Genomic DNA, 26,862 nt, shown 5'->3' on the forward strand with positions numbered 1-26,862 from the left:
GGAGTACAGCAGGTCTCCCAACCACCGCAGCCTCTGTCTGTCATCCAGAACCCAGGCTCACTGCTTGGCACTTTACAGGAAAGGGGGAGGAAATGGGTTTATTTAAGGTTTGGCTAGAACTGGGAAGGAAGGGATGGAGGAAGGGAAAGAAGGAGAGGAGGAGGAAGAGAAACAGAGACAGAGAGGGACAGAGACAGAGCGATCTCGCCTTCACCTGGCCTCTAACAGTGTTACAGACTACAGAGAAGATGTTAGTACAGCCGTGCAGTCTGTGAGTTCTACTGAGAGGTAAGTGGTCAGAGTGTAGGCTGCTAAGACAATTCGGAGGAGACAGCTCCTTCTTTACAGAGTCCTTCCCTGGCATCAAAGCTCCAGCCCTGGCCTGGGTCTCCCAGAGAAGTCTGGTATTTTAGGCTCTTTTGAGGGCCAGGACAGGTTGTGTCCTTGTTGTCCAGAACCTAGCTCAGTGGTGAATTCTGGGATGCACCTGGATGTTTGAATGTATTTGTAAGAGTATCTTTGGGAATGCTTGGGAGATCCTTGGACCAGTGTTGATAGATTTCATGTCCCTAGAATACCAAGCTGTCACATTTAGCTTAAAGAAACTTTTCAGAAATGAAAGTCAAGTTAGGTAGAGGATGAAGGCATATGGATGCAGGTCAGACGTCAAAGGGGGAGACAAATGTATTCTTTCACACCAGATCCTAGGAATACATTTCCTGGAGTGATGGGATAAATGGAGCTTGGACTCAATCTTTCAGACATGGATTGTAATTTTGACTACACACTTCCTAGTCATGTGACTTTAAAATTACTTAATTTCTCTGAACTTTTACAAGCTCGCCTGCAAAACTGCTGTATTAGGGACCATGCTGTGCAGCTGATAACTGTGGGGAGAGTTTCTGCAATAGCGCTCATACACAGATGCTCAGTGTTGTTCCCAAGTATACCCTGCCTCATCCTTGGGTCTGAATCAGAGTATCTGGGGGAGGGGCGGAGAGAGGGGAACGGGATGAATGAGAGAGAGAGAGGAGAGATACTGAGAATGAGGGAGAGAGAGAGGGGAGAGAGAGAGAGAGACAGAGAGAGAGGGGAGAGAGAGAGAGAGAGACACAGAGAGAGAGAGAATAAAGGAGAGAGGGAAGGAGGGAGAGAGGGAGGGATACCGAAGTGGTTTGGGAGGGATAAAAGACTAGAAACACGGAGTGAGTTAAGTCTGATTGATGGCTGCACAGTGAAACAACTTTTTCCAAACCTGAACAGTTGGATTTCATGGAAAATTCTGCCTGAATATTAATGAAATATTACTTTAATATACTCTAATTTAGAGAATATAGTTTCGATTCTGGGTCTTATTGGGACAACTTGGGTAATGAGGTCTAGGACTTTAGTCTGTTCATAGGGCTTAGACTGTCTTAGTTTGTTATCTAGTAAGTGTGAACATTCCTTCTCTCCCTCTTCCTGCTCTCCCTCCCCCATGTGTCTCTCTGTGTGTCTCTGTCTCTGTCTCTGTCTCTCTCTCTCTATATATATATGCATTGTGTGTGTGTGTGTGTGTGTGTGTGTGTATGCAGTGTATGTGCATGCACATTTCAGCATGTGAATGTGAGTACACATGTGCCATGGCATGCATGTGGAGACCAGAGGACAAAGCTGAGTGTCAGTTCTCCATCCAGGTCTGTTGTTTTCCACTGTGCACACCAGGCTACCTGGCCCGTGAGCTCTCAGATACTCTCCCATCTCCACCTCCCTTGTCCCTACAGGAGTGCTGGATTGCTGGCACACATCTGGCTTTCCTTTGAATCTGAGGATTTGAACTCAGGTCCTCATACTAGTAAGGAAAGTTCTTTCATTCACTGAGCCATCTCCCAGCCCCCAAGCCTTCTGGATATCCTACCAAACTTCTTGTAAATTCTTGCCAGCCAAGCCCCTGAACCACATGCCTCCATCTCTTTTCTGTTCAGCTTTTTCATCCTCACGCTGTTTCTTTCTTTCTTTCTTTTTTAAAGCTGGTCCTGTTTGGACTGAGTAACCAGATGGTAGTAGCTTTCAAGGAGGAGAACACCATAGCCTTTAAACACCTCTTCCTGAAAGGATACATGGACCGGATGGACGACACATATGCAGTGTACACTCAAAACGATGTGTACGACCAAATCATCTTCGCAGTGGGCCAGGTAAACCAACTGTGTGCATTTGCCGTGGATTTTGTTTGTTTGCTTTAGGTGTTAGGGTTGAACTCAGGGCCATGCACAAGCAAGACTAGTGTTCTAATAACGAGATACCGGACAGTGTGTACATCCTTTACCCGGGAGAAAGAACAGACTGGAGAAATGCTAGGGACAGATTATATAGAAACCCACACTCCAGGGTACAGTTCTGCTTGGAGGTGACTTATGAATAAACAATTCAAATGTAGTTTAAGGGCTGGAGAGATGGCTCAGCAGTCAAGAGCACTTGCTGCTCTTCCAGTGGACCTGGCGTTTGCTTCCCCGCACCCACATCAGGCAGCTCACAACTGCCTGTGACTCCAGCTTTAGAAAATCCATTGTCTTTCTGGCCTCTGCAGGTACCCCCTCCTCCAACACGGGGCACACATACACACACACACACACACACACACACACACACCTCTCTAAAAGTAAAATACTTATTTAAAAATTGATTGAAAAATATTGCTAACAAACTTTTATACAAGTAGAATAAAAGCTTTTGTTTTCAATCAGCAGAAAGGTTGAATTTCAATGACTTGATTAAAAGAATCAGGGATAGGACTTGACGGGAGAGCTTCAATACTCAACATAACCCTGGATGTAAGCAGTCATTAAGTCTTCAAAGCTTATACTTTTGGAGACCTATAACCAATAATGAGGATTTTAATTTGGAAGTTTGTGTAACAAGCAAGACCTTCAAACTCATGTACAAGTGAGGCTTTCATGTCATGCCTGGTGAATGCCCCGTGATACTAACTGCCGGACAGAAAGGAAGCTTGTTTTTCATCCTCCAGAGTCAAGTTTTCACTCTGGATTATTCTTGCTATAATTAGTACTTTCTCAAGGTTCAAAGTCACTTCTTTTGAAGGGTTAATTAAAAAAGTGTTTGAGGTCAGTATATTTTTTGTTTGTTTATTTGTTTTTTGAGACAGGGGTTCTCTGTATAACAGCCTTAGCTGTCCTGGAACTTGCGTTATAGACCTGGCTGGCCTTGAGATCTGCCTCTCTCTCCCAAGTGCTGGGATTAAAGGTGTGCACCATACACCACCACTGTATTTTTAACCTAGGGTAGCTACAGATCACACTTCAAAATCATTAAATCCTTTCTTCAAGCATTGTTCCCGGGCAATTGTGACTCTTCATTTTCTAGAGACAACCTGTTCAAACAGAGATCACGAGCTGCTGGGATGAAATTCATCTTTACAGAGCCCAGGCTCTTGGTTAGCGGTGGGAATAGGAAACTGAGAGACAAAAGCTACATGAAGTTGCTAAACGGAATCAGGCCCTACAGTGTCTAGAGGAAAAATAGCAAATAGCTTAGTGGTAAAGTTAAGTTTAGAGATTTTTTTTTAAAAGTGTATGTGTGTGTGTGTGTGTGTGTGTGTGTGTGTGTGTGTGTGATGTGTGCAGGTCATGACATTTGTGTGAACGTCAGAGGACAGCTTTGGCTGTAGTCCTCAACATCTACCTTGTTTGAGATCAGAGTCTTGTTCATCGTTACAAATACTAAGCTAGCTGGCTTGCAAGCTTCTTGGGGGATTTCCTTGTCTCTGTTTCTCACTTCACCATAGGAAAATTGGGATCACAAATGCATGCTATTGCACCTGGTTTCCCATAGGTCTCAGGGATTTGAACTCATGATTAGGTGGTAAGTACTTTACACACTGATCCATCTCTCAGCCCTAGATTTCTCTTTTAAATATATTAGTATCTGCAAAGCGCTGTACCCAATATATATGTTTCTTAGGTGTTATGTAGAGACAAGAAGTAAAGAGTCCATTACATTTTGTTGTTTTGAACCAGGGCCTTATGTAACCCAAGGTGACTTCAAACTTTGTAGCAGAGGCTGGCATCGACCTTTTGGTCCTCCTGCCTCCACCTCTGAAAAGCAATCACTGTGCCTGGCTAAAGGCTTGGAGATGTTTTATAAAACGTCTTTACCTTTATCACCAGGACTAAACTCTGTCTTCAAAACCCTGTGTCTGGCACTGAAGCCACATAGCTTGTTAGATCTCCATGTCGTTCCATGGAGAGTCCTTAGCTTGCTGTCACATTTCTTTCTGCTGTTATAGGAAAGTGTCTGTCAGGATGATAAGTGAAAGCAGTTTCTCTCTCGCAGTTCTAGAGGCATGAAAGGCTAAGATCAAGATGTCCACATGCTCAGCTCTCGCTGGAAGGGATACAGAGGGGCAAAAGGTCCTCATAGTCCCTCCAGCCCTGTTATGTTGGAACTGTTTGGTCTAACGGCTCAAGCGCAGCATGTGAATTCCTGCATCCAGCTGTTTCTCTTATTCCCCTACTCAGTGGACCACTCTGCATTGCTTTTAAATAATCCACCAGAAATCACAACTCTTATTGTCCAGCACTGCTCATACATCAGGGAGACACATGCTCCGCCCATGTCCACACGTACCTACACCTTCATCCGTGCTCAACAGCATGAAATTACTCCATGAAGAAGGAAGTCTCAGAGAGACACGAAAATGTTTGTTAGTGGGTTCAGAATCCTTGTTGTATGTGTTCCAATAACGGGGGAGGACCACAGATGAGCCATGTAGAAGTGCTTTACTTCTGTAGTGCCCTGCTTGGCTTTGGTTTTACTTTACCTGTCAGAGAATGACCTGGGATGCTCATCTAAGTGAGAAAGAAGATTCTGAGTCAGGAGTGTAGGGAGAGCCTGTGGTCAGAAGGCTGTTGGCTTGGAGAATTCCTGGGTAGATTGTACAAAGCGTCTGAGTAGTCAAGGCCTCCATGGGGCTTTCCTGGGACTCAGCCGTCCCTTTGATCTCTGCTGCTCTTCCTCAGAGCCACTTGCTCAGATGCAGCATCCCACGGTGTGTTTCCTGAATGTCTGCACACAGCGGGCAGACGGGAACCTACCCTCTCAAGACATGGCCGGGAAGGGTTACCACGGCTTTGATTTCCCCTGACTGGCACCCCTTTGTCCTGGCTGGTGTTCCATTTCCGTCTCTCTTTTTGGGATGAAGTACCTGCAGCTTCGCAACATCTCTGTTGGCAACCATGCTTATGAGAACAAGGGGACGCAGCAGTCGGCCATGGCCATCTGTCAGCACTTCTACAAGCGAGGCACCATCTGCCCCGGGAATGATACCTTTGACATCGATCCAGAAATTGAAACAGGTGATGATCTCCTATAACCCTGAACTGTGTTTTTAACTCCCTGATTTGTTTCTAAGTCCCATGATAACTACATCTCTGAAAACAGTGATAGCCAGTGCTCTCGCGGCACAGGAAGAACTATACGGTTCTTATGTGTCAGCTTCTTCTTCTTCTTCTTCTTCTTCTTCTTCTTCTTCTTCTTCTTCTTCTTCTTCTTCTTCTTCTTCTTCTTCTTCTTCTTCTTTTTGAGTCAGGGTTTCTCTGTGTGGCTTTGTGCCTTTCCTGGAACTCACTCTGTAGCCTAGTCTGGCCTTGAACTCACAGAGATCCGCCTGCCTCTGCCTCCTGAGTGCTGGGATTAAAGGCGTGCGTGACCACAGCCTGGCTATGTGTCAGCTTCTATTGTGAACTTTTGTTATACAACTCATGAATCCCATTAAAAAAAAAACAGATAAATCATAGAGGAAATAGAAACAGGGAGAATGACGACATTCTGAGACAGAGTTTGAGTCTGTCTAACTATTCGACCACTCCAGAAATGTCTTAAGTCTTAAAAACAGGGTGTCAGAACAAGTGGCGTTGATACTGAGCTCAGAAGTCTTGATGTAAAAAGTAATAACACAATACTGATTATCCTTTGAAAATTCATTTTATTTATGGTTTTGTTCCTTTCCGTGGCAGAATGTTTCCTTATAGAGCCGGATGAACCTTTTGACATCAGAACACTTGGAGAAAATAAACTTAATCTAACACTGGACTTCCACAGGTGAGGAAAGCGGAGCCATTCACAGCCCAGCCTGTGTGTCCCCTCATCTCAAGTGTCCTCTGGAGGGACACAGCCCGGTCTCTGTGTGTCCTCTCATCTCAAGTGTCCTCTGGAGGGACACAGCCCGGTCTCTGTGTGTCCTCTCATCTCAAGTGTCCTCTAGAGGGGTGCACAGCTCAGCCTCTGTGTGTCCCCTCATCTCAAGTGTCCTCTGGAGGGGTGCACAGCTCAGCCTGTGTGTGTCCCCTCATCTCAAGTGTCCTCTGGAGGGGTGCACAACCCAGTCTGTGTGTGTCCCCTCATCTCAAGTGTCCTCTGGAGGGGTGCACAGCCCAGCCTGTGTGTGTCCCCTCATCTCAAGTGTCCTCTGGAGGGACACACAGCTCAGCCTCTGTGTGTCCCCTCATCTCAAGTGTCTTCTGGAGGGACACACAGCTCAGGCTGTGTGTGTCCCCTCATCTCAAGTGTCCTCTGGAGGGACACACAGCTCAGCCTCTGTGTGTCCCCTCATCTCAAGTGTCTTCTGGAGGGACACACAGCTCAGCCTGTGTGTGTCCCCTCATCTCAAGTGTCCTCTGGAGGGACACACAGCCCAGTCTGTGTGTCCCCTCATCTCAAGTGTCCTCTGGAGGGGTGCACAGCCCAGCCTGTGTGTGTCCCCTCATCTCAAGTGTCCTCTGGAGGGGTGCACAGCCCAGCCTGTGTGTGTCCCCTCATCTCAAGTGTCCTCTGGAGGGGTGCACAGCCCAGCCTGTGTGTGTCCCCTCATCTCAAGTGTCCTCTGGAGGGACACACAGCCCAGCCTGTGTGTGTCCCCTCATCTCAAGTGTCCTCTGGAGGGGTGCACAGCCCAGCCTGTGTGTGTCCCCTCATCTCAAGTGTCCTCTGGAGGGACACACAGCCCGGTCTGTGTGTGTCCCCTCATCTCAAGTGTCCTCTGCTTTCCAGACTCCTGACAGTGGAACTCCAGTTTAAGCTGAAAGCCATCAATCTGCAGACAGTTCGCCACCAGGAACTTCCTGACTGTTATGACTTCACTCTGACTGTAAGTATGGGCTGTGCTGAATGTGGCTCCTGTCTAGGAAAAGGTTGTTTTATCTAGGTGTGTGGCTCAGGTTCATATACCGGTGCTGAGGAAGGCATGGTCAGAAAGAGGATGCTCCACCCTGAATGTGCCAGCTAGTTCTGCTCCGCACACTGCTTGCTTGGTGCTTGTCTGCTGCCCCTCAGTGCATGTTCTGTAAGGAAGGGACTTTCCTTGTCTGCTGCTGTCTCCAGTGTGGGGCCTGGTGCACAGCAGATGACAAAATACCGAAGGATCAGGAATGTGTGTGCGTGTGCTCAAGAGAAGAGAGAGAGAGAGAGAGATTGCTTTCCACTGTTGCCAAGGGGTCTTTGTTGAACTTGCTCACTGTGGATGTTTGCAGCCTGGGGTTACTGCTCATAACTTCGCTGTGTGGTCCTGAGTGCTCTGTTCTGTCTCTCTTCTTCCACCCGCTCTTGTATTGTATGTGTTCCAGTTGCAGATGGAGCTGCTTAGTTCCCTTAGCATGGATGCTCTCACGAGGGTTGATTATTTCAAAAGACAAATGTGAGTGCTAAGATGCTCAACAGGGAAGGATGCTGTGGCCAAGATGATGACCTGGGTTCAGTCCTCCAAATCCACATGGTGGAAGGAGAGAACTAATCCTGCAAGTTTTTTCTGACCTCTACATGTGCACTGTGTGCTCAAACACACAAGAACACACATACACATATACCCATATACATACATACATACATACATACATACATACATACATATATATATCACATATATGATATATATGGATAAGTGTGATTTTTTAAAAAAACAAGATGCATTGATAACACATTCTGTTTGGCCACACAGAGGTCAGAATTTGAAACACTTGTTCTGTTTGAACCTATATGGCCTCATTTATACAGCCTTTGCAGTTGCTTATATTCATGAAGCTTGACTACTTGGTTGTGAAAAATGGAGTATTCAGGAGTAGGGGTGAAGTAACATTCCATCATATAATATAATAACATACAGAGAAGTTTAACACGAAAAAGCATCCAAACTTGGAGAGAATTTTGAACCATACTATACATGTTGATTCTGGTCTTAACCAGCAATGTTACCTGATTTGAAAGATTTTGAGATATTATCAAGTCTTCTCTGTCTTGAGTTTGAGAAATGATGTTTTCACAGTTCTTTCAGTCATGACCCTTCTTGGTTGACTTTTTGTGATTCTTCAGTTGTAAACACAGTCTATAATCTCCCAAGAAGTGCGCTGATTTATTGTGTTCTCTTGTTCCAGCTTTCATGGCCTTTTCCTCTTCTCCCCTTTTTATATTTTATGTGGTTGACACCTTACTCTTTATTCTAGAAGTTTCTAGGTGTTTGACATCATCTCTGTTATACTGGAAGCTCCTTGAAGCTTATAATCATTTTATTAATATCTTTCCCTATAGATGTAACCAACTGTCTTATTAAATAAGAAACACAGAAACAATGTAAAAGAGAAAGCCGAGAGGTCAGAGCTCAGAGCTAAAATCTTACCCTTCCGCCTGCGGTGTCCCAGCTTCCCGAATGAGGGTCCTCTTTCCTGTCTGTTCGTCTATTTAAAGTATTTTGTTCTGCCTTCTCATTGGTTGTAAACCCAAACACGTGACTGCCTCGTCACTGTCTGAAGGTACAGCCCCCTAGGTCTTAAAGGCATATGTCTCCAATGCTGGCTATATCCCTGAACACACAGATATCTATGGGATTAAAGGCGTGTGCCACCACCGCCACACTCTTGCTATGGCTCTAATAGCTCTGACCCCCGGGCAACTTTATTTATTAACATACAATCAAAATCACATTTCAGTACAATTAGATTACCACCACATTTCCCCTCAAACAACACACAGTAGGTGAGGCTAATGTTGGTTCAATGAATTTAAAAATGCTTGTGAAATCTGGGTCCTTTCCAATGGCTTGATTTTGATATTTAAGCCTCAAATTCATTGAAATTGTCTTTAACTTTTGCCTGCATGTGCTAAGTTGGATTTATAACAGAAAAAATAGTTCATCTGCATTCAGAAGTCTCACATGATACTGTTTGAGGTTCTTTATTAGGCATCTGAATTCTTTTGTGTGTGTGTGTGTGTGTGTGTGTGTGTGTGTGTGTGTGTTATGTATATGTGTTCACATGTGTGTGGCACATGGTGTATATGTGCATCTGTATATGTGTGTTCACACATGTGTGTGGGAACATGCATATGTGGGTGCATATATATGTGTGTGTACATGTGTGTAAAGTCCACAGTTAACATTAGGGGATTTCTTTGATTGCTTGATCCTTCACCTATTGAGGCAGGTCAATGGGTTCTGTCACTGAAGCCAGAGTTCACCAGTTCTGGTTAGTCTGGCTAACCCACTTGCCTAGGAGATCCCTTGTCTTAGTTCCTCAAGTGTTAGAGGCAGCCGCCGTGTCTGCCTGGCCTGCACATAGGTTCTGGGCATCTGGACACCAGCCCTCACGCTTCTGTAGTAAGTGCTTACCTCTTCAAATATTACAACCTTTTTTTCCTGCCATACTCTTTTAAAATCCTACCCAGCATCCTTTCTTCTTGGGGAGAGTCAGCATCGAATGAGGCTCACTGAGATGTAACTCAAGCTATCTACTGAGTCCCTAGCAGTCCTTGAGGCTCTTCTTGTGGAAAAAGAATACTTGGCAAGGACTTTTCATCCCATCAAATGACACTGGCATCTCCTTGTGTTCTTCAGCCACTGTGGGGAGGGCAGCCAACAGCAGTGGCCTCGGTTGTGTAGGGAAAGAAGCTGACCCTCTGTCTGGAGGAGACACAAGGTGACTAGACTCTTTGAAGTTACTTAACATCTCACATCTTAGCAATGTATGTTCTGGTCTTCTGATACAAGCAACTTCAGAGATGTCTGAGCAATTCTTTCCAAACTGTTGTAAATGGGATTTAGTTTTTGCTCTAGTAGAAGGTTTTGCAACTACACCATTGTGTGATGTTTTAGTCACTTGGGCTATGGCTGACTTCCCTATGTGGAGAAACTTCAACGAAATTCATTTAAATGGCAGAGCCTTCTGAGCATTTTAACAGTTCTTTGAGAGTTTCATAGAGAAATACAATGTGTTTTGATTGTATTCACCAGCACTGTCCCCTCTTCCAGACCCTGCTCTAGACCCCTCCCACTTAGTCCAGTTAGTGTTGCCTGTGTATGCGCGGGTATGAGGCATGGACAGCTTGTCAGAAGCCACACATCCAGACATAATGACTCTTCGTCTTCCAGTAGTCATCAACTGCCGACAGCCCCTCAGCTGGGGGTGGCGTCTCTGGGGTCTGTCCCCCATCTCTGCTGTAAGGGGAGTGTCTTGGTCTTGTGCAGGTGACCACAGCTGCTGTGTGCTCACGAGGGCAATGGCGTGATATGTCCATAAGACCATGTCACACCGGTCCTCCCCATCTTTGGCTCTCACAGTCGTTCTGTCTCCTCTTCTGTGATGTTCCCTGAGCATGGGGCTGGAGTGAGGTGAGAGATATTGATTTAAGATTGAGCAATACGTGAAGGACCTTTAACTGGACACTTCCCATCCTTTGGTGGGAAAGGGAAGAAGATGTAGGTGGTTTTCTTCCCTTTCCTTCCTTTTCTCTGCATGGAGGAAGCAGGGAGATTAGAAGGAGACCTGGGGACCACAAAAAGCACTGTGCTGGAGCTCTGTGCTGCTTGCACCCGGTCTTTTCACCTGGTTATCACAGAAGTGAGACATGCTAGCCACACTGTCCCCGAGCCCTTTGTAATACATGCGATACCATGGTGATGGAGAAATCCAGGCCCAGAATGAAATTAAAAACCCTCTCATCTGTGGTGTCTAAAGACAGAAATGATACGCTTCTGTGATAGCATAATTTCCCAAACACCAAAAAGCCATCCATAGTTAAGATCCTGCTGGAAGGTGGGGCAGAGCTAACCTGTCCGAACTCCTGCCAAATCAACTATCTGGAATAGGAAGGAGGGGAAGGCACTCTTGTTTGCTGGGGTGTCCAGGGCTGGAATGCATCCTAGAAAAAAAATGGGGTTTTAGACACTAAAATTTCTATAGCAGATCTAATTCAATATTATCAACTCATAGAGAAATAAAGTGGTACTCCAGGGATTAACAGTTACCATCGGATCAGAGATGAGGGCCAGCATTTCCTGCGTCCTTCAATGAACTACTTCCTGATGGATTCAGAGAGCTAGCTTGACTCCAAAGCTTAGTTGTGCACACTGGACCCTTTTTCTTGTCTTTACAGATAACATTTGACAACAAGGCTCACAGTGGAAGGATCAAAATAAGTTTAGATAATGACATTTCTATCAGGGAATGCAAAGACTGGCACGTATCTGGATCAAGTAAGTAATAAACTCCACCCATTTGCAGGATGGTAATTAAATAATTCAGCGTTAAGTTACTGCCTGCAGGACATAAGGGCCACTAAGCAAAAGACCGAGCTAGTTCCAAGTCTCTTGATATTTCGTAAGCAGGTCAGTGTGTCATAGAAGTCTGATGTTTCAGACAGAACACAGCAGTCAATGGCTCCTTACCTCCCCACGAGTCCTCGCCTGCCTCCTCCTTACTAACTACACGCAGTTCTGCACGAAAAGCCTACGCACACCCATTTTCCTCCTGCTAATATGTTTAAATAGCTCAATGAGCAGCACAACCCTTATGTTCACAGATGAAGAAACCAGGGCTCAGAAGTGGTGTGTAGTGACCCGTGGTCTGACAGTGAGGGAGAAGCCAGGTGGGGTTTGACCTTGAAGCTAAGACACATCGTAGTTGTCTTTCATCTGGCTTCCAAAGTGAAGTAACCTGAAAAGGTCTGTCCTAGAAACATGAACAAAACCTCAGGTCAGAATGAGTCCTGTCAGGAACTGGAAAATTCTGCCAGGAAAGGATTCCCGGGTCATTTCTAGGCCCTCTTAAGTAACCCAGATGGAAGGCTGCACCGCACTGAATGATTACACGAGACTTTTGGGAGTCTCCTGAGAAGAGAAAATGTCTTGGACAGCTGCTAAGACATGTTCCTCAGTTGGTAGATGTGTAAGTGTTATTCATCAGACACACAAGAGGGTAGGCAATCAGTGTTGCAGCATTTGTTTCTGACTGGTTTGTTGAGCCCCGAGGTGATCATGACGAGTGTGTGGAGTGAACCATTCCTGCTGCTGTTATTGGTACCAAGAGGCAGCTTCGAGTGTGGGAGGCTCTCAAATCACAAGCTTCATCACTTCTTATTTGTCTATGTGGAGTGCAAGCCTGTTTTGCCATCGGTGAGCAGCATCCCACATAGGGAAAATGGGAGCCTACTAAGTGCCTGGCACAGAGGCCGCCTCCCAAATGTCTGTTTCTCGGTTTTTAAGTCTTTCTAACTCAGAGTTAGACGTTTGGGAAGCCATGAGAAGCCACTTGGCAAACATCAGTAGTTTGCTTTACTACAGCTTTCTCTGGAACGGGTTCATCATTGCGTCAGCTGACAGCAGTCTGACTGGGAGAGGAAAGCTCCGGGGCCGCCGCGGCCGCCGCCTCTGCCCTCGTCAATGGCACTATCATGTGGGCCATAGCTTTGCGCTTTTGATTCCCCAGCATCTCAATATGGCCGAACAAAGGTTATCCTCCCTCTCTCCTCCCTTCTCCTCCCTCAGTTTTCTCTCTTCTCCCCTCCCTTTTTCTTCCTTTTCTTCTTCTCTCCTTTTCTCCTCCTCTTTCTCCTCCTCCTCTTCTTCCTCTTCCATTGCGTAAACAGGGTCTCTCTACATAGGCCAGGCTGCCCTCAAACTCACAATCTTCCTGCCTTGGCCTCTAAGTTCTGGAACCTTAGGTTTGTGCCACCACGCCTTGCCGAAGCTGGTCATTTTTTGTCACCCAAGGCTTGGTTAAAGCTTTGGTGAGGCCTCTCTCTTGGCTACCTTCTACAGCACAGAGGGGTGGCTCTGAAACATCAGTCTTGTCTGCAAGGCTCAGTGACACAGACCTCTGGTTCAGTGGTTTATGGCAAGGGCTGAGGATGTCCCCTGGTGATGCTTAAAAAAGAAAAAAAGCTAAAAACCAAAAACCTGCTGCACAGTGGTAGGCGCCAGAAGCAGGCTGTGAAGGATTGAATGCCAACTTGGTCACACTGTGTACCATAGGCTAATCATGTGACCTCCTTGTGTTTCAGTTTTCTCACATGCCAAGTGGGGAAAATCCTGACAGCCTCACTGGGGCTGTTGTGAGGAAGCTACACACACACAGAGCCCCTGGAACTGAGTCGGGCGAGGTTGTGGGTGTGACTTAACTTCTCTTGTATCACTCCATTCTATGTATTGTTGGTGCGCCTGCTTGCTCCCTGGCTCGGCTCGCTGTCGTAGATGAGGTCAGGGGCTTTGTCTGTCTTTTTTACCACTGTGTTCCAGTACCTAGAAAAGTTCCAGCTACATGGGGGTGCTCAATGCAGATCTTATACCTAGCTAAGTACATTAATGAGCAATTTAGGAAGGTTTATTGATAGATTGACTTTTTTCTTGAAAGGTTTTCACTATATGTAGCCTAGGTTGACCTCAGACAGTATATAATCCAAGCTAGCCTAGACCTCCTGGTAATCCATTCTGCTTTTTGCTCCCAAGTGCTAAGATTATAGGCATGCACCATCACACCCAGCAAGAAGAACCTACTGAGCACAAATACCACAAACCGATAAATATCTTTGATTTGGAGTGCTTTTTTTCTCTTTTTCTCCCCTTCAGACAAAAAGAAAGCATAGTTTATTTTTCTGAAACTGCAACTGTAACTCAACTACTCAACTATCTATATAATTATTGTTTGTGGTTTTTTTTTTTTTGCTTTTTTTTTTTTTTGGTTTTTCGAGACAGGGTTTCTCTGTGTAGCTTTGCGCCTTTCCTGGAACTCACTTGGTAGCCCAGGCTGGCCTCGAACTCACAGAGATCCACCTGCCTCTGCCTCCCGAGTGCTGGGATTAAAGGCGTGCGCCACCACTGCCCGGCCCTTTTTTTTGCTTTTTTTATTTAAAAATTTTTCTTTTGGGGCTGGAGAGATGGCTCAGAGGTTAAGAGCACCGACTGTTCTTCCAGAGGTCCTGAGTTCAGTTCCCAGCAACCACATGGTGGCTCACAACCATCTGTAATGAGATCTGGTGCCTTCTGGCCTGCAGTCATACATTCTGGATACATAATAAATAAATAAATTTGAAAAAAAATTTTTTTTCTTTTATTCATTTTATATACCAACCACAGATTCCCCCTCTCATCCCTCCTCCTGCTCCCCCCACCCCCGCCTAACTCCCGCTCCCAACTCACCCCTCATCTCCTCCTCCAAAAGGGTAACTTCTCCCATGAGGGAGACAGCAAAGCCTGGTACATTCAGTTGAGGCAGGACCCAGCCCCTCCCCCAGGCCTCAAGGCTGAGCAAGGCATCCCAACATAGGCAATGGGATCCAGAAAGCCAGCTCAAGCACCAGGGATGGATCCTGATCACACTGCCAGGGGCCCCTCAAACAGACTCAGCTACACAACTTTCTCCCATGTGCAGAGGGTCTCATCCGGTCCCATGCAGGTTCCACAGCTGTTGGTCTAAAGTTCACAAGTTCCTATGAGTTTGGTTCAGTTGTCTCTGTAGATTTCCCCATCATGATCTTGACCCCCCTTGTTCACAGAATTCCTTTTCCCTCTCTTTGACTGAACTCCTGGAGCTCAGCCTGGTGCTTGGTTGTGGATCTCTGCATCTGCTTCCATCAGTTACTGGGTGAAGGCTCTATGATGACAATTATACTCTTCATCAATCTGATTACCAGGGTAGGCCAGTTCAGGCACTCTTAGCACTATTGCTACTAATCTAATTTGGGGTCATCCTTGTGGATTGCTGGGAATTTTCCTAGCACCTGGTTTCTCCCTTACCCCATAATGTCTCCTGATATCAAGATATCTGTTTCATGGCTCTCCCATTCCATCCCTCCCCCAGCTCACCCATCCTGTTCCCTCATGTTCTCATCCCCAACCCCTCCCTTCCATTGCCCCCCCATCCCCATTATTGCCCTCCCTCATACCCAGGGGATGCTCAATCATACCACAAGGACACTTACTCAACTATATTCATACCACCATTATTCGTAATAGCCAGAACCTGGAAACAACCAGATGCCCCTCAACTGAGGAATGGATAAAGAAAATGTGGTACATATACACAATGGAGTATTACTTAGTTGTAAAAAGCAATGACATCATGAAATTTGCAGGCAAATGGATGGAACTAGAAAATATCATCCTGAGTGAGGTAGCCCAGACTCAGAAGGACAAACACGGTATGTACTCACTCATTAAGTGGATATTAGATGTAAAGCAAAGGATAACCAGGACCCTCAGCTCTCTTTAAATACCAACGGGAAGAATGCTCCCAAGTTCTTTTTCTGGTTGTGATTCTGATGCTTGGATTATGTAATTTACTGTAAAAAGAAGCCAACACCATCATATTGACGCCTCACTCACGGCTGGCTCTGTGTCTTCCAGTTCAGAAGAACACCCACTATATGATGATCTTTGACGCCTTCGTCATCCTGACCTGCTTGTCCTCGCTGGTGCTCTGCGCCCGCTCTGTGATAAGAGGCATTCAGCTGCAGCAGGTAGGGCGCTACTCCCCGAGATGCCGCCCACATCATGCTCAGTCTCAGGGAAGCTCACACTGTCTCTCCTCTTCCCCAAAGGAGTTTGTCAATTTCTTCCTTCTCCACTACAAGAAGGAAGTTTCCACCTCTGATCAAATGGAGTTCATCAACGGATGGTACATTATGATTATCATCAGTGACATACTGACCATCGTTGGCTCAATTCTGAAAATGGAAATCCAAGCCAAGGTAAAAACTGTTCTTCCCAATTGTGCTACCACAGTGGCAAAATGTATTTTTCCAAACTATGAAGAAATTCAAAGCAAATGCTTTCTTCTGCGATTTACATTCAGTTGACAGTAACAGTTTTCTTAACTAGAAGTCTCTTGATCAGAGTTTTAAAATTCATAATCCGTAAACTAATAGATCAGAATCATGTGTGACAAGAAAATGCTCTGTGCTAGACCAAGAGAGTTCAAACACTCCAGGTCACATACACCAAAAGTCATATATACACCAAGGAAATTACGCTAAGAGTTTTCAAAGGAATTGTTAAAGTTAGGTATTCAGGGGTATGGAGGCAGGGGAAAGTGAGGTCAAGGATGACCCGGTGTGTTTTTACCTTTATTTCCCCTCACAAATATGCTTCTGTTTTTACTTTTTCTATTGGTATTATTCTCTTGAAATAAGATTAATCTAGTCTAGGATTAATCTTTCTCCCTAAATGAAAATAAAAATATTAACAATGTTCAAATGAATCTTGCTTAACTTTATACTTTCTTGCTGTAATTAGCTGCACATCATCTAGGAAGCTGGTTATAAACCTAGGCAGCGACTCACAACACAGGGTTTGGGTCAAAGGGTAACTGGTTCTCTTTCCTGAGACAGTCAGGCTGGGGCTCTACATTGGCCGGTCGGTCAGCTCCGCGCAGTCGCTCAGGGACCTGAAGTCTCCTCATTTGTTCTTTGTCAGAAGTTAAGAGCTCATCCTGACTTCATGATTGGCACAGGGTTGCCTCATGAACTGGCTACAGCCCGTGGGAAGTGGAAACCCCAGCTGGTGGCAGCTCTCAGGTGTCACGTGGTCTAGGCTCAGGAGTAGCAGGTTTCATCCTGTTCACACCGTCTAAAGTGGAGCCAGTCAAACTCACCTGCATGGGGATGTGGGGAAAAAACAGACATATGTTTGAGAAGAACCGGGCGGGGGCATATTCTCGCTCACCATGGGTCGTGGCTGTCATTTGAGTAGTTTAGCTTTAGGGAACAACAACAACAACAAAAAGATGGTGGATTTGTAGTTAATACTTATTTTATTACTTTTGAGATAGGAGCTCATGCCGCTCAGGTTATTGTCGAACTTACCATATAGCTAGGACTGGCCTTGAACTCTGATCTTCCTGCTTCTTCCACCTCCCAGATTCTGGGATTACAGGCACATACCACACATAGCACAATTCTTTGTTTTTACCAACCTCAGCTATCATTTCCTTTGGTGGGCCTTTAATAGTTTTCTCTAACATTTACTTCATTTTCTGTACCATCTTCCTTTCTTCTGAAACCTCTAGCACACCCCTCCATCCCCACCTCACTTCCTGTTTCATAACTGAAAGAGACACCCTTTCCACACACACCCTGCCCTGCCTTACGGTTCCCATTCTCATGGTCTGAGTGATTCAGGCTGCTGTCCAAGGCTAGCTCCTTCACTTGCCTCTCAGGAGCTGACCCCAGGTTCTCAGCGGAGAACATAGCTTCAGCTGCTCTTTCTCCTCTCTGGCAATTCTTGCTCTTCCGTAACTTCCCCATACGGGTTTTTGCTTCTTTTGTAAAATTAAAACCCCAGTTCCTCTACCCAGCTGTTTCCCCATGTCTCTGCTCCACTTCATGGAATGAAAGATCTCAAAAGACCAATTCACCTTGCTGATGATTCTGCTCCCCCTACCCCTGTTCTTCTAGTATGTCTTCCAGCCTGCCTGCCTGCCTCACTTCCCCATGGAAATTCCTTTCTGCAGATGTCCCATGGATCATTACAATCGTCAGTAGCTTTTCACTGCTGATCTGGTTTGTTTTGGGTTGCCTTTTAGCTGAAGGACACTTATCCAGGCTTTCTCCTGATCCTGACGGGCTTTCAGAGCTTTCCTTGCGGGTCCCCTCTCACTTGGCCAATCCCCAATGTGAGAACACTTTGAGACATCCTGCTTGGTATTATCGTCTTGACCCAGATAGACATTTTAGTATTTAATTGCCAATGTTTGCCCAATCTGCATCTCCACCGAGGAAGTTTCTGATGCATCCTGAATATCCAAGTGTTGACCTTGTATCCTCTCTTGACTATTCACACATCTTCTCAGATTTAACACACCCAACTCAAAACTCCCCCATCCTCCCCAATCCAAATCTACTTCTCCCACTGCTTTTCCAGTGTCCATTAACAGCAACTCTGTGTGTTCACGCCCCAAACCACACATTCACTGAAGTTTCTCTCTTTTATGAATCCCCTCTCTCCTGTGCTGAATCCCAGAGGGAACCTACATGATCTACCTTTGAAAATGACCCCATTGCCTTTATAATTCCAGCCTGGACCAAGTCATCACTGGCTCTCAGTCACATTTCTCCAAGACCCCTCTCATCCCTGCATTAATCTACTGTTAGCCACACAGCCAGCATTTGATTATGTTCAAGGCTTTCAAATCTCCCTGACCCTTTCTGACAAAAAACATGACCTTAAGTGCCCATGAGGTGTTACACTACCCACCCGTGACCCCCATGTCTCCACACTCCATCTGCTGCTCACTTCCTGCCAGGTTCCTTGGTGCCTCAGGTCCCTAGTGTTTGTTGCTCTGTGTGCTGAAGTTTCTTCTAGATTTTGCTTAACTTTCTTCCTCATGTCTTTCGGATCTTTGCTTCCATGTCACCTTTCATTGAGATTTTTCCTGCTCATCCTATTTCAAATTGCAAACTCATACTCCTTCTTCTCCCTCTGACTGATCTTTCTCCTCAGTACTTACCATCAATGAATGTGCTGAAGGCTGTATTCATCTAATGCTGTCCACTAGAGTGTAAGTTTCCTGAGGGTAAAAACTATTTGTCAATTGCTTCATCCTTCACACCTAGAACAGCTCCTGGTGCGCAGCTACTTAATATTTCTTGCCCAACTGACATGCTGCTATTTAACCAATTTTTCCCATTCTATCTAGAGTCTCACAAGCTATGACATCTGTAGCATATTTCTTGGGACTTCAACCATGCTCGTGTGGCTTGGCGTCATCCGATACCTGGGTTTCTTTGCGAAGTACAATGTAAGCAGTTCTACAGAAGCCATCAGAAGGATTCCACTGCTTTGACTAAAGGGCAGAGAGATTCTAATGCCCCCTCTTGCTTCCACAGCTCCTTATTCTGACGCTGCAGGCGGCGCTGCCCAACGTCATCAGGTTCTGTTGCTGTGCCGCTATGATCTATCTTGGCTATTGCTTTTGTGGATGGATTGTGCTGGGCCCTTACCACGACAAGGTACCGACAGCCACCTTTCCCCTGACATCATTAACCTCAAATGACAAGGCCGACGGCTTCTATTTTTGTGATTACTCCTTTTCATTCATTTCTATTTTTGTTTGTGTTCAGGTTAGCCTTGAACTCACATAGATAGTCAAGGTCCTTGAAGTCCTGATCCTCCTCTATCTCCCAAGTGCTGGCATGGCAGGTGTGTGCCAACACACCTAATTTGCTATTTTATCCTTTTAAAAATATTCATACTTTTATTTATTCTTTGAGACTTTCACACATATACATAGCATATTTTGATCATATTCATCCCCTACTTCTCCAGTTCCTTCCAGATTCTAACTTTATGTCCTGTTTTTTTTTAAAAAAATAACCCAATGGGTTCAATTAGTGCAGCCCACGTGCACATGGGTGTGGAATCATCCACAGTAGTATGGTCACCCTGCTAAGGACCACACACGACTCCCCGCAACCAACAGCCATCAACCGCCAACAGTGTTTATCCTTCTTTAACGAACTCCTTTGATCATGCAATTCAGCCTTAAAATGCAGAAAGTCATACATCTCCATCCACATACAGATCTAATAGTGAGTGCATCACTATTTATAAACCAGTCAAATGTGAACACCTTTCTAGAATCATTGATGTGCTCCATTGCCTGAAATCCTGTTTGGAATACGTAGACAATTATGTACATTGCTTAGTGAAGTTGCTTAGTCTGTTTGAATTCGCTGATATACACCCATACAACTATAGGGAAAAAACCTGTAGGGATATTTGAAAAGTGTGAGGACCGCCATCTTGAATCTTAGACATTATCTTGAGTTTGGATGAGCTTCAAAATGAGACAAAGGACCATGTGAGTCTGGAACCTGGGTGTCTCTGCAGAAGCATTAAAGCTTTTCAAGGGTTTCTTTCTGTGAAAGGGGAAAGGGCAGGAAGGGGAGGGGCAGGAAGGGGAGGGGCAGGAAGGGGAGGGAAGAGGAAGGGGAGGGAAGGGGAGGGAAGGGGAAGGGGAGGGAAGGGACAGCATGACTCTGGAAGGCACGGAGAGAGTAGAACTGTCCTTCCTGCTCTAGCTCAGGCTTCTGCAGCTCAGAGGAGTGTCAAGAAAGAGCTGCTTGACCCTGGACGAAGCAGCAGGCTGGGACATGGAATATGCAGCCAAGCAAGTGCCTTGGCTACCTTGGCGTGGGTGTGGGGAAAGTGTCACCAGGGATAGCAGGTCTGACTAGTGTCAGGATGATGCCATGAACAAAAGCCTCCACATGAAAGAACGAGAGACCAAACTTTTCTTGCCCCCTTTCCCCAGTTCCGTTCCCTGAACAGGGTCTCCGAGTGCCTCTTCTCTCTGATAAATGGAGACGATATGTTTTCCACGTTTGCAAAAATGCAGCAGAAGAGCTACCTGGTGTGGCTGTTCAGCCGAATCTACCTCTACTCCTTCATCAGCCTCTTCATATACATGATTCTGAGCCTTTTCATCGCCCTCATCACCGACACGTACGAAACGATTAAGGTAGGTTCGTCGACGGGACGGGACGGGGGGGGGGGGGGGGGCGGGGCACCCTGTTCTAGACCATGGGTCGTGGCAAGGCAGCTTAGTGCTAAGAGGGAGGACATTGGTGGAGAGAGATGCAACTCAATTTTAACAACTGGGGAATAGAAAAAAGTAGAGGAAAAATGAAATTTCTAGAATGTCGAATTTCTTGTTTCTCAGTATTCATGTCAAAAAAAATGAAAGAGAATTATTTTTTTCCTTTTTTAAAAAATTACTGTTAGTTGTTCTAAGGATCAAACCCAGGGCCCAGCACATGTCAGGCAAAGCCTGTGCCATTAAACCGCATGTCCCCAACCCTTAAGTACATTTTACAATCTTTTGTTAGACGAATAATGGGCAGTAGGTACTGGGTGTACAAAATAGACATTTGAGAAAGACACAGTTTTGCGAGGTCATCTGTGGTAGATGAGAGATGCTCACAGCTCAGATCCCAGCCAGGCTCCATTAATCTAGAATGATTGGATTCTGGCTGCCTGAACCAGGCTCCACCTAAGGAGCATTCTTCACACTGTCTGGGAAATGGGCAGGCTTGAGGGTCCGGTGGTGGACACTGTAGGACTTAGGACAAAGTTGGCTACGTATTTCCCAGGAGAGGGGTACGGACAAGGTTCACAGGCCTCTGTAGGCGACTGGAACGAGCAAGCACAGGTTTGATGCTGAGTCCCAGGCCCCTTTCACTCCACCTAGCCTAAGAGCGACTCCAGAGGTGACCTCTCCTAGAAATGCCTGGGAGTGCCAACCCCCCGCCCCCCAAGCCAGATCCCTTTGCCAAATGTTCCATTATGGGTTTGGAATACAGCTGTTGGAGGGGGCCCTATTAACAAGGATGTTTTCCTTCTTCCATGTAGCACTACCAGCAAAATGGTTTTCCAGAGACAGAACTTCGAAAATTTATCGCAGACTGCAAAGACCTCCCCAGTTCTGGAAAATACAGATTAGAAGATGACCCTCCAGCATCTTTATTCTGCTGCTGCAATAAGTAACCATTGGGTTTCTCTGTGCTCATAGAGGAAAACGGAGTACGTGGCTGAGTCAGAGACAGTGTGGATAATTTGTGATCACGCAGCAGTATGTTCAGAGGCTCGTATTCTGAACTAACTCACAACTATGGCTTAACAAAACCTGTTTCTATTTTTAAAAATATTTAGTGGCTTTGCTGCTTACATTAGCATTTTAAAAAATAACAGATTTGGTGAGGGAGCTGCCGGATCATTGCTTCGTCTCAGCTGCTGTAGCTCTCGCGTGGGTTCTCTAGGGCCCCTTTTGCCTTACGGTGTGGCTTGTGCCTGCACTGGAAAGTGAGCTCCAGTCTCTCAGTGCCCAAGGATGACCCAGTGTCCCTCCCTAAGAGTTGGGATCATCATTACACATCTGCTATCACTGGTCTTAGAGTCTCCCCTTAAAAGAAGACAGAACAAGAGAGAGGCCTCCAGGGAGCTGACGGTGCAATGCCTGGCTCTTAGAGACAGCCGTTTTATGATGCTCATATTCATTGAGAAGCTTTCTCTGCCTTTCAGCGTTAAAGTACAAGTCAAAGAAAGTCTAGACATGAATAAAGTTAAAGTGTGTGCCAAGGAGGTATTTGATCAAGCAGTGATGGTTTTATTGGCATCCAAGGAGAGTGGGGGAATTTAGTGATATGTTGTGCCTTCCATAGGCCTGTCAGTCTCAGCAAAGCCACGTGGGGTCAGGATCTGTGGCTTTATGATTTCAGTCCTAGAACCCAAGCTCAAACTTTTTAAAATGAATATATGTAGCTTGAAAAGACACTAAATTAGGCTCTACACTTTGTACTCCACTGATGGGCAAGTATGGGGATTTTTGTGGTATAATATTCATTTTGTGTGCTATTTATCCATGTAGACATTAATTCAGTTATGTATAAAATGACTTTATAAAAAGAGTTAAAATTTTAACATTTTAATGTAGCATGAATCTTAAAGAGTCTTTATTAATAAAATAAACCCAGAGCCAGGTATTGGGGTGAACACTGGAAGATCAGAGAGACAGAACAAGCCACAGCTAACCTCACCTGGCCAACTTTCTCAGCTGATATTGTTTCCTCAGACTGGAAGCTTCTGTGTCCTCATCCCAATGTCTCTCAGCTGAACTGCTGCTCGAAAGCCTGAAGCTTAACCAGCTAAAAGCTTCTAATTTCTGGTCCTCATGCCTTCTATACCTTTCTGCTTTCTACCACCACTCCCTGGGATTAAAGGCATGAGTCACCATGCTTGGCTGTATCCTTGAACACATGGATTTCTGCCTCTGGAATGCTAGGATTAAAGGCGTGTGCTACCACTGCCTATCCTATCCTCTAGTGGCTTTTCTGTTCTCTGACCCCAGATAAGTTTATTAGAGTACACAATATTTTGGGGAACACAATACCACCACATTTCCTCTCTTTTTGTCTAAAATTAAAAAAGCTTATAATTAATACAAGAAAAACCATCTAATAAGTATATACAATATATACAGTCAAAAATTATATTAACAATGTCTAATCCATTAACATTTGACAGATTCAGTCAAAAACTCCATTACATATATTAACAATGTCCAGTCCAGTAACATTTTATAAACTCAAACAAAAAAATTTCATTACTTATCTTGTTTAAAACAAGTAGTTCCTTTTTAAAAATATTTTTCTTTTCATAATAGATGTAGTAATCTACCTTTTGTCATTTTTATATCTTCCCCTTTTTCTTTTCAGTGTAGATTCAGTGATCTACCCATTTATCCTATTAGTTCTTTATCTTTTTTCTCAGAGTAGATTCAATTATCTACCTCAAATCTATATTCTCTTTTTTCTTTTTTAAACAAAAACTCTGAATCTAATCTCCTTGTTCAGCCTTTTTCCTGACCATTAACAATTAACAACTTATAACCAACCATCATAAACAATGACAATTATCCATAAGTCATTCAACAACCAAAAAACACCTACTTTTAAAGAGCAACAACTTGTTTAAAATGTTTTACATTGGTATAGATTTTAGTTTATTGACACAAACTTAAAGTTGATTTTGTTATACTGTGTGTATATTTCTACTCTTGTTTAAGGTGTTATGTTTGTACAGCTCATTTAAAATTGTAATAGATAATTAAAAAATAGATTAATAATTAGTCATCTATGATAACCATACTCATAGTCATGTTAGTTAAGTCTTGTAGGTATACACAGATATATTTCAGATAGATATGTAATCTTCAAATGCTTCAAAGACCTACAGAATATGGCATTTAAAATATTTTAAAAATTTAAACTTTCTGGACAGTGAGACATATCTGCTCCTGACAGCACCTATTTACTTCAGAGAGAAGGATGAGCATCAAAGACACTCCATATGGAGTTTATCTTTGCCTTGGCAAAAATAGCCATTTGGACAAGAAACTGTTCTTGCCTTGACTGCTTGATCGACTGGACATGCAGGACCCATGGAAAGGTGACCACTAAACTTTGCTTTACAAAATGGTCCTTCAGGCTCCTGCTTTGCAGAGAAAACTGCCAGACATTCTACAGGACACACAAAAATGACTGAGAAACTTTAGCCCTGTGGGCTGAAGACAGATGCCCCAACTTTACAAGAGAACATTGGATGACTGTCCAGGCTGCCAGATGTCTCTGTCTACCCTGCAAGACTCCCAAAAGTTGCATATATCATTCTCCCATTTCTCAGGTAATATTATATCCTTCTGAGGTCTTTGATGTAGTTGAAGCTAGATAGTTACAATTTTCCTTAGTTATGATAAAAGATACATTAGATATAAAACCTTAAACTCACAAATATAAGATAGATAGGATATCTTCTTTAATATTGTAACTGTAATTCTTGCTCGATGATTGTGTTGTTATATGTAATTTTACTATGTTGAAGTTAAAACCTTCCTTTTTGAAAAAGAAGAAAAGGGGAAGTGCTGTGGATATCACTCTGTATAAATAAAACACCGATTGGCCAGTAGCCGGACAGGAAGTATAGGAGGGACTAACAGAGAGGAGAATTGAGGGAACAGGAAGACAGAGAGAGAGACTGCCTGCAGCTGCCGCCAGGACAAGCAAGATGTAAGGTACCAGTAAGCCATGAGCCATGTGACAAAGTATAGATTAATAAAAATGGGCTAAATATAAGAGTAAGAACTAGACAATGATAGACCTGAGCTAATGGCCAAGCAGTTTAAATAATATAAACATCTGTTTGTTTATTTTATAAGTGGGCTAAGGGACTGCCGGGGCTTGGCAGGACTCAGAGAGAAAACTCCAGCTACATTTTAATGTTGCACTAGAGACATAATGAAAATAGCCCAAGACACTGAAATCTTTTTTTTTTCTTTTTGAGACATGGTTATTCTGTGTAGCCCTGGCTGTCCTGGAACTTGCTGTGTAGATCAGGCTGGACTCGAACTCACAGAGATCTACCTGCTTCTGCCTCCCAAGTGCTAGGATAAGGCATGCCCCCCAATTGTTCAAATCTTAGATGGTCTTTCATTAAAAAAAAAAAAACAACCCAGAGCCAGATATCAGGGTGAAAGCTGAAAGATCAGAGAAGCAGAACAGCCAGCCACTAGTTCTTATCTCTATGAGATCCTGAGTCTAAAAAGAGTGAGTTCCTGTTTTCTCATGCCTTATATACCTTTATCTGTCCTGCCTTATTACTTTCTGGGATTAGAGGCATGCGTGCTTCCCAAGCAAAGGCATGAGATCTCAAGTGCTGGGATTAAAGGTGTGTGCCACCACTGCCTGACCTCTGTGATTAATCTAGTGGCTGGCTCTGTTCTCTGATCCTCAGGCAAGTTTATTAGGGAACACAATATATCACCAAATTTCCCTTTTTTTTTGTCTAAAATAATTAAAGAATGTTAAAATTATATAATAAAACTATATATAATAAGTACAGTAACTATATACAATATATACAGACAAGAATTACATTAACAATGTCCAGTCCATTAATATTTGACAGATTCAGAGAAAATACTCTATTATCTATCCTATTTTGGTGAGTCCCAAAAGTTGTACCTAATTCACTTTCTATCCTAACTTGTATTACCTACCTAAAGCCATCCTTTGATGTCATTCAAACTTATACCTTTACACATCTTTAGTGAGTTTCTTTTCTGAATTTGTTAAGAAGGAAAACTGTAACTATAACTATCTAATCTTCAACTCCCTTAGAGACTCAAGAAGGAAATAATATTACTTAAGTAAGCAGGAAGTGCAAACAAGCAACTTCCAAAAAATGTGAGAAATGACAGAAACAGCTGGCTGCCTGGACAGTCACCCGAGGTTTCTCTGCAATGTTGGGGCACCATCTTTGGCCTACAGGCTTAGCATATCTAACAGACCCTTCTGTGAAGCGGGATTTTCTAAAGAGCCTTCCTTCCTTGTTTTGACAAGGTTTGGCAGTCCTTTCTTTTTTGTCCTGCTTGTCCATTTTGGAGAGCATACTGTCAGCAGTCAAGGCAAGGGCATTTTCTTGCCCAGTGGCTAACTTTCACCACAAAGAAAGTAAACTCCATATGGAGTTTCTTCAATGCCCATCATCTTCTCTGAAAAATGATGGTGCTGCCAGGAGCAGACATGTCTCATTGTCATAAGAAGAGAAAGAATCTATGTTATTAAACCATCTTGAATGCCATGTTCTATAGATCTCTGAAGTATTTGAAGATGACCTGTCTAAAATATATGTTTGACCTTGAAAACATACCTGACATGACTACCAGTTTGATTGTAATGACTAGCTACTAACTTTAATTTCTTTATATTCTCATTAGTGGGTAATAATAACTTTCAAGGTCTAGAAATTTACATTACATTGTTAAATGAGTTGTATAGCTACAATACCTTGAACAAGATTAGAAATATATGTACAGTATTTTCTAACAAAATTAATCTCAACTTTGTATCAATATACATAATTTGTATACAATATACAAAAATCCAAGCCAATGTAAAATATTTAAAACTAGTAGTTGCTTTCTAAAAGTATATTCAATAATATACCTTCTTATCTTATCATATCTACATCCTCCCCTTTTTTCTTTTCAGAGT

At 44.0% G+C, this 26,862-nt stretch overlaps 1 protein-coding gene across 3 annotated transcripts in view; it reads left to right on the forward strand.

Annotated features, from left to right (window-relative positions):
- Nucleotides 1–24,990, forward strand: part of Mcoln3 (mucolipin TRP cation channel 3) — a 33,820-nt gene extending 8,830 nt beyond the window's left edge. The window contains exons 3-13 of one of the 3 annotated variants that reach the window (XM_006984735.4): nucleotides 2,010–2,177; nucleotides 5,201–5,354; nucleotides 6,015–6,099; nucleotides 7,048–7,144; nucleotides 11,416–11,515; nucleotides 15,662–15,774; nucleotides 15,856–16,005; nucleotides 18,951–19,052; nucleotides 19,141–19,263; nucleotides 20,568–20,774; nucleotides 21,665–24,990. In XM_006984735.4, the coding sequence (XP_006984797.1) occupies nucleotides 2,010–2,177; nucleotides 5,201–5,354; nucleotides 6,015–6,099; nucleotides 7,048–7,144; nucleotides 11,416–11,515; nucleotides 15,662–15,774; nucleotides 15,856–16,005; nucleotides 18,951–19,052; nucleotides 19,141–19,263; nucleotides 20,568–20,774; nucleotides 21,665–21,799 (1,434 nt within the window). In that variant the 3' untranslated portion in view covers nucleotides 21,800–24,990. The remainder of the gene's footprint in view (nucleotides 1–2,009; nucleotides 2,178–5,200; nucleotides 5,355–6,014; nucleotides 6,100–7,047; nucleotides 7,145–11,415; nucleotides 11,516–15,661; nucleotides 15,775–15,855; nucleotides 16,006–18,950; nucleotides 19,053–19,140; nucleotides 19,264–20,567; nucleotides 20,775–21,664) is intronic. The other 2 variants (XM_076575120.1, XM_076575119.1) reach the window with 2 other exon arrangements.
- The last annotated feature ends 1,872 nt before the right edge of the window (nucleotides 24,991–26,862 follow it).

This window comes from Peromyscus maniculatus, chromosome 6 (assembly GCF_049852395.1).
Source record: "Peromyscus maniculatus bairdii isolate BWxNUB_F1_BW_parent chromosome 6, HU_Pman_BW_mat_3.1, whole genome shotgun sequence".
NCBI lineage: Eukaryota > Metazoa > Chordata > Mammalia > Rodentia > Cricetidae > Peromyscus > Peromyscus maniculatus.